Source organism: Cynocephalus volans, chromosome 4, assembly GCF_027409185.1.
Source record: "Cynocephalus volans isolate mCynVol1 chromosome 4, mCynVol1.pri, whole genome shotgun sequence".
Taxonomy (NCBI): Eukaryota; Metazoa; Chordata; class Mammalia; order Dermoptera; family Cynocephalidae; genus Cynocephalus; species Cynocephalus volans.
Window position 1 is genome coordinate 148,069,714 of NC_084463.1, and position 8,655 is coordinate 148,078,368.

At 35.7% G+C, this 8,655-nt stretch overlaps 1 protein-coding gene across 1 annotated transcript; it reads right to left on the bottom strand.

The window, feature by feature from the left end:
- Window positions 1-1,965: 1,965 nt before the first annotated feature.
- Window positions 1,966-2,901, bottom strand: LOC134375705 (olfactory receptor 5L1-like). The gene has a single exon (XM_063094378.1). The coding sequence runs from the start codon at window positions 2,899-2,901 to the stop codon at window positions 1,966-1,968; it is 936 nt and encodes a 311-aa protein (XP_062950448.1).
- Window positions 2,902-8,655: the final 5,754 nt, after the last annotated feature.

The window sequence follows — 8,655 nt, forward strand, 5'->3', positions numbered from 1 at the left end:
ACCCAGTGTAAATATAAGCAAAGTGTTGATCAGAAACCTCACAGAAAGTAATTGAAAATATCTTTAAAAATTAGATGTTTCTATTTTACAAATTGCTCTTTTTTTTTTTTTTTTTCTCTTTTGTCCCTAATTTTCAGGTGGGACAAAAATAAATTTATCCTTTTATAGAAGTCAGCATTAGGATGTCTTCTTCAGCTATATTATATCCAAAATATATTATTCTAGAAATTATGTTTCTTTAGGAGGTGGGCTAATGAGAAATGGGTCAACGGACACAAAAAATGATTGTGTATTGTAATGATGAATAAGCCTTCTATACCAATTTAAACACCAAACAGTGTACAAAATTATTGAAAGTCAACATTGTACCCCACATGTATATATCATAAAAAAATCTTGATGATTTATTTCCTTTGAATATACTATTTTATTAGACCCAAGACATAAAATATAGAAGTAAGGAAAAAGATCTACATGTCTATGACCTAGTCAATTCACAATTCCTGAAAACAATTGAAGTGCTATAAATTTATATATGAATGACAATACGTATATCATTAATCCAGCAGTATTTATTCATCTATCCACTTAATAAAAAGAAAAACAAAACTTAGCATATGCTAGTGATAAAGAGGAAAAAATGCTAAAAACCACTTCCTCCAATGACTTTATTTACAGACACACTAACTCAGCTCTTTCTAGTTGTCAGTGAGTACTCATATGTTGTCAAAATGTAACCTTAGTAAAATGCTATGAGGTTAGCAGTATTAGCCCATGTTAAAATGGAGGAAACTTAGGATTGAAGGAGTTAATTTTCTTGACAAATTAAAGAACCTCGGCTGTAACACCCAACCTGGTTTTCATGAAGTCAAGCCTACTACTCTTCTAACATTATTATGGACACAAGAAGAGAAGCTTCATTTAAACAAGTAAAGGCAATGTTGAAATTGACTTAAATCATAATGGACTTACAAAGAAAGTGTTAATAGTACATATGAACAGGCACTGAATGAAGAGACGTGGTTTAGGTATGTGGATCAAGGGTGAAAAAGTGGGAATTTCAGAAAGACCAAAGGCACATGTCAATGACATGAACAGGACATAGAAGTCCACTTTTCAGTGACGGTAAGCATTGCACCCACAATGGATTGTAGAGGTAGCATGAAGATGAGGAGAAAGGAAAAAGTGAGAGAAGAAGCTTAACTCAGAAATCTTACTACTCATAACGATACTTTTTAAATGATTTTCCATGTATATGGAGAGAGAGAGAGAGAGAGAGAGAGAGAGAGAGAGAGAGAGAGAACACTAATTATGTTCCAGGAATTATTCTGGGCTCCATGTACCTGCTCCTAACTTTGTAATTCAATTTTCCTAAGATGCCTGTAAAATAATTAGTCTTTTCTCTATGTATCAGATGACATAGTACCCAAAGTTCCATAGCATTTGACACTGCAGTAACAACAGCAACAAAAATATTTTTAAAACATAAACAATAAAGACAAAACAATAAATGAAAAATACATATACATATGAGGAATTCCCATTCTGTGCACACACTGTTTGAAACGGTATTATCCTCATTATAAAATAAGATAAATTCAATTTTGAAAGAAATGGTAGTTTCCATGATGATTACCACACTAGAGTGTGACTGTATGATTCTTCACTTTACTTGTGAAGGTTCTACAACTGAATAAAGATGTGTGTCTTAATAGTGCCACTACCCATAACCATTTAAAACATTACAGATTGAAGAATAACAAAGAATCAGGCTGCCCATTTTGATATATATTCAATCGTACTCTTTTTTAATTTAAGATGCACAAAGATAAAACAATCTAAAAAAAAAGGCACTCATTACTACTTGGCTCCATCTCTTCTGTCCATTCAAATGCCACAGCTCACCTCATAACCCCTCCCCAAGCCTCCACTTCTGAATTCTGAGTTTTTTTAACCGCATCTTCTCTAAGAATATATTTTGGATCCAACCACATTTGTGAGAGCTTCTTTCACAGCCCTGTTCCTCAGGCTATAGATCAGGGGGTTCAGCATGGGAATCACTACAGTGTAGAACACTGTGGCCACTTTGTCAGCATCCCCACCATTGCCTGAACTGGGTTGGCAATAAATGAAAAGGATTGTTCCATGGAAGACAACGATGGCTGTGAGGTGGGAGGCACAGGTGGAAAAAGCTTTGCACCTTCCCTCTGCCGAGCTCATCCTCAGGATGGTGCTGAGAATAAACAAGTAGGAGGTGAGGATGATCACAATGGTCATGATCTCACCGAAAGTGGCCAGAATGAAAAGAAGGACCTCATTCATAGTAACATCAGAGCAAGCAAGTCTTAAGAGAGGGGGGAGATCACAGAAGAAGTGGTTAATCACATTTGATCTATAGGATGGGATCTCAAGAACTAAGCACAAGTGAATCAGAGAACACACCAATCCACAGAGGTAGCAGCAAGATGCCAGCTCTCCACAGACCTTCTCACACATGGAGACCATGTAGAGCAGTGGGTTACAGATGGCCACATAGCGGTCATAGGCCATCACAGCCAGCAGGAAGACCTCAGTGACTGCAAATGTGCAAAACAAGTAGAATTGCACCATGCACCCCAGGAAGGAGATGGCTTTGTCCTTGTTTAACATATTAGCCAGCATCTTTGGCACAATGGTTGAGGAGTAGCAAAAATCCACAAAGGACAAGTGGCTGAGGAAAAAGTACATGGGGGTGTGGAGTCGAGAGCTGACTCGAATCAGTGCAACCATGCCCAGGTTGGCCAAAACCGTGACTCCGTAGATGAGAAGGAACAGCAGGAAAAGTAAGACTCTCAGCTCAGGGTCATCAGATAATCCAAGGAGAATGAACTCTGTCACAGTGCTGCAGTTCTTCTCACCCATGTCTCCACTTTATTTGGTGTTGAAAAAAATAATAATAAGTTATTCTCCATTGTATGATCTAAAATGTAGTTTAGGCACTCTCCTGTAAAATGATATTAGAAGAAGCAAGATAGTTAATTTTAGCAGCCAAGAAAAAGACTTATTTTTTAAAATTTATGAAAAGTTCAGACATTGTATAATATAGATGCTTAAATCTCACAGTTTAATTCAGGGATCACACAAAAGCATTAACTTTTTATGAACTTATATGATTATCTTAATTAGTATTTCACAATTGTGATCTTGGTGCTGATTCATTAGGAAAGAGATCAAAGTATTATTTAATTAATGTTGTTGCTCTATCAACTTCAAATTATTTTTTTTCTGGAAGACTCTTTAACTGATACTCCAATTATTTGGATATTCAGAAACAATTCTTAAAATAGATAGTACGCTTCTTTGTGTTTAACACTAAAATGCTGAAAGACATGCTTACTTAAATTTGTTAACCCACAAGTGTATATATTTCACACATACATTTTGCTTGGAGATAGTATTTCTTATACTTTCTGTGAATTTTTTTATAAAATTAGTATACCGATCTTATTACTAATAATCTTCAGTTCCGGCCATGGTTTAGGAAACTGATACTCTTGGGAACAATGTTCCTGCAACCGTGACTCTTCAGCCTCGGAAAGATATATTTGGTAAATGAATTTAATAATTTGAATCTATTTGAAATACTAAATAAGATGTGCATTGAAAATTATTTTTAAATTTTCCACCTAGTGAATTGCAGCATTACTGGTAATATTAAAACTTAGAAATAGCATCAAATACGATGAGAATGGTCAAAACTATGGTACATATGTCATGGGAAATATGCAGATGTTAAAATGATTATTTTAAATAATGTTTAATGATGTGAAAAATGACTGTGATGAAATTCAATGTTAAAAACCAGTAAACCAGATCTTACAAGTGGAACATTACATGTACACCCATTAGCTGCATTGAATGTTTAATTTGACAGTATCCATAAACATAAATATTTTCATGTCCTTTATGTTTTAGAAAAGGAATCTGTAAACTTGCCTGAATTTTTGCAAAACATTAGTATTACACGTTGGAGAGGGAAAGGAGGGTGGAATTTTTGTAATGAGAGACACATACTTTCAAGGCCTTTGACATGTGTCAAGTGTCTCTCTTCCTGACCACTGGCACATACATACATGACTGCACAGGCACTAGTTGAGTATTCTTGGAGGAAACAGAATCTAGAGTACAGACCAAGACAGCCAGGTATTTTTCCAATTCTTCAACTGACTTGAAAGATGAGCAGGATATGAACATTACTAAATCCCAGTGTGAAAACCAAAACCTGTTCTTAGGATACTGTTTTCTCTCTTCAAATGGCCAGGAAATGTGAGGTATATGTCTTCCTATGGGTTCAAGGTAGTATACATTTTGAAAATCCTTTCCTGTTTTCAAGTAGAAAGATGAAAAATTGGCTTTTAATTGCTCAGAGCAGTGCTTCTTTACCAGGAGAGACCTTGATCTCAACGGGATATTGTCAATGTCTAGAGGAATTTTAGGGTTGTCACAACTGGGGCGGGATTGCTGTTCACAAGCAGTGGGGATGCGGCTAAGCACCGTACAGTCTATATTACAGTCCCAAACTGACCCCACCCCCACCCAAAAATACACAACAAAACACTACCTGGACCAAAATATCAGTAGTGCCATAGTCGAGAAAACTGCCAGCGAGAGACATTTCAGAGTGCTTGCACAAAGCCACAGGAATTTTTCCCCTTTCTGCTTCAGAAGTAACTCACGTGTCCTTGTCTGTCCATGAAGTCACATGGGCCTCTTACTGCCACCCTCAGCATCAAAGGGACTGTCAGGAGAATCTACACGAGGTTTTTGCTAGGTTGCATGGAGGGGGTTAGTGTGATGCAGAAGGAAGAGAAAAGGAGAGAACAAGCCTTCATCCCAATTTGTTCACACTGTTATTCCTCTCACACTAACAGCTGCTACAAGATATTTGGTTCCACAGATTAAATTGTTCCCATTTCCTAGATTTCTGAGATTACCCCTTCATACACAAAGAAAGACATATTTTCATAACGGACTACTCAAAGCTTAGCAGTTCCTAAAATATTCTCTAATTAAGAGGGGGAGAAAGGACAGATTTTTAAAAATCTCTACTACTACTGGTACAATTCCGTCTTCTTCTGCATATGACTGAAGAATTACCTCCATGAGGGGAAAAAAAAAGATTTTAACTCCTAGAAAATATTGATGTCCATCCAAAAAACAAAACAAAACAAAACAGAGTACAGCACATGGGATAGATTTTGCTTTCCCTGTTTCTGAAGATGCTGTGATGGAAAACTGAGATAGATTTTATGTTTGTGCTTGTGTATCCCTGGGGCCTATGCTCTGTGAGATTCCCAGAGCAATCATTGATCTCTGTGGGATATCAATAAAAGAAAACTTCTCTAACTAGGGACTCGAAAAATTATTGATCATTAAGGGATTCGAACAGGGAGCAGGAGGGTGGAAACCCAACATGGTATGTATGATGATAATTTAACAGTTACATCCAGAGTTCATTATGAACTGCAGAACATTGCACACTGCTTCCAAGCATTGTCTCTGTGAGCCAACACTCACATTGCTATTATGAAATATGAATAGATCTTACAAACTCTGTCTTATACGCAATACCTCCTTCCTGAAAGGAACAGGGTATAAGCCACACCAGAATCCTGCCAAATGCCAGAAAGTGGAGGCGGGTAATAAACCTCCTTTATTGAGAATAAAAATAATTACTCACATTTACTGAGCACTTTCTATATTCTAGCTACGCTTCTAGATGCAACTATTGACACATTTCATCTTCATAAAAATAAGAGAGGTTGGTACTGTTATGCCCCCTTGAAGATGAGGTGACTGAGGCACAGACAGGTGTAACTGGCCCAAAGTCACACACAGAATCGCTAGAAGGACACATATGCTGTTGTTTGGTCTGTAGCACCCATGACTGTGACAAACAGCACAGCTACAGAGAGGTACTTGGGTGGCTTCCTCCCTGCTGAGTGCCAGAGACCATGAAATGGGAATGCCTCAAGGATCTCTCCCAGGTCTGCTTTCATTCTTGACTCTACACAGTAATGTTGATTTGAACTAATAATAGCATTCAAACCATATCCTGTGTGTCCTTAGTTAAACCAAATATTTCAAGAATTTTATGGATGTAATTAATTACAGGTAATCATTTTTCAATTCTCAGTCATCTATATTTGTCTTCCTAGAATTGGTCTGTCTGAGAATTCCTTGAATTTGAGGAGTCTTTCTAGATCTCCTTTCCCACCTAGGATTCTCACAATCCCTTTTCTTTCACTCTTCAAAAGCAAGGGATTTCTCTTAACCATTCACATCTTATTGTGTAAATTACCTTGATGAGAATAACGAATGCAAACATTCAAAACCAAAAACATAAAGACAATTGAGACGTTATCCATGAAGCCTGAATAGTTCTTTAATCAAGGCACTTCAAACCCATGGTATGAGCTCTTGCTTCTCTCTGCTATGTGTAAATTTCTTCTCATGGAAAAGGATTGCAGTAGAGGGGTATTCTAGCCAATAACATTGGCTATATAGTTTGAATACATATGTATAATATGTTTGTATGTGTGTTTGTGTGTGTGTATATATATGCACATGAGTATCTATGATATACTATACACAGTCAAATATATAATACGTTGTTGAAAATATTTAATACCCATTCATTTTTTTCTTAGTGCAGCCCAAACTATAGTCATAAAATCATCCATCTTGAAGGAGTAAGTCTCATGATAGCAAAGACAAAATAGCATCTGTGAAGAATATCATTTGCTGCAGTAATGTGCCATACCATCCAGGCCTCCAACTCACAGCAAAGCTTCTTTGCTTGTCTATTTATCTTAGATTTAAACAGAGGGGAGGTGTTTTTAAAAGTTGCCTTAAATTTTTAAAATTTCCTTGGGATTAATTTCATGGTCATTATGTACACATTGAATAATGAACATGTGAAGCTCTAATCTTTTGCTGAAAATATTAAATAACACCATTTGATAAAATGTTGCATTGGCAAGGTTTAAGGAAAACAACATTTTGTTAACTTTCTAAATATTTTAATTATATTGTTTTAAACAATTTGACTCTAAGTAGATGAATAACAGATATCTTTAGTTAGTACCTGACAAGACTTGGAAAAGTCTTTGTGGGAATCTTCTTAGAACTTAGAAAGTCAGTGACCACATAGCAAACGACTTTAACCTATTGGTTGAAAACAACAAACACTTGCTTGAAATGCTATTACACAGGTCATCTGGGTAGTTCTGCTGATCTGCTCCTGGCATGGCTGACCTTGGCTTGCCTTGCTCATGTGTGTGGTATCAGCTGACAGTTGAGAGTCTAACAAGGCTTCACACTCTAGTCTGGTAGCTTGCTAGATGTGTGTGAAGGGATGAGAGCTATTTTTTCTCATTATCAAATATGGTAGTTTGTGCTTGTTCACATGCCGGTTTTTCAAAATTATGAGAGTATGAAATTTAACATTCAAATTAAGATAAATATAATTTTCCAATATAAAAGAAAATTGTGTAAATACCAGATATGCATAAAAGATAAATTTAGGACAACCTAGAGAAATAGAAATGAAGAGAACAAGTGTTCCCTCAGCAAAATCCAATATCTAAAACACTGTTTCTAACTTTTCCTATCTTTCTACAATGATGATATGATTTCTTGTCAAAAAGCATGTATGAACTGAAAATAACTTGTGTGAAATATAACTTGTATGTTATAATTGAATGATACATATGAACTTAATAGTGATCATAAGTTCAATGTAATATAAACATTTAAAATAATTTTATTAGGCTATATAAAATTGATCTGCAGATTATTTTTTCACCCTCACCAAAACACCTGGAAATTTTATTTCTTCTGCCATATTGAGGATTTCTTTGGAATTTTATCTAGACACATTGAGTAGAGAAAAGAAGGGCATTTTTAATTTGCTGTTTTCAATAGGTTGTGATGTTAGTGATTACCTACCTGGTTTTTATTTTGCTTTCAATACATTTATGTAGACAATTAGCTATTAACAGTTAGGACAACTCTAAACACTTCCTTTTTGTTTTTGTTTTATTTTTCTATCATGGGTGAGAATTCTGTTGAGAAGGATTCAAATATAATTTCTATGCTCAGGAAGAAAAAAGTTCATGGGATTGATAATGTTTCTGATGTCTTTGTAGGCAGAATAACACCATAAAATACAGGTTGGGCAGACACTCTTAATCCCTGGTTTTACATCTAAGATTCTGAAAAATCTGATCTATCATTCCCAGGCCTCTGGTGGAGGTGGAGTCTGTCATAGTTTACCTCACTGTCACACTGGAGCTGTGTTAAAAGCACATTCAGAATATAAACCATGTTTTATTTAAATGTCCATTTATGCCAAGTAGTCTGTATTGTACACGTGATACGACCCACATACATACGCTATACAACATCATAATAGCTCAATAACACATTTGTTGGATCTTTAACTCAGTATTACATTTTTACTTCCTTGATTTTATTTGTGTTGTTTTCTCTTGAATAATGCTCGTTGTCAATAAAATGTATCTACTAAAACTGTACACATTCTCTTTACAAAGGCCAACTTAAAACAACACCTAATTTATGAAGATATCCTTCTAAAGTCCATAAAAAGATTTG

What these genes read in the sequence shown, in the direction of transcription:
- LOC134375705 (XM_063094378.1), bottom strand. Translation starts at nt 2,901, where the DNA reads ATGGGTGAGAAGAACTGCAGCACTGTGACAGAGTTCATTCTCCTTGGA.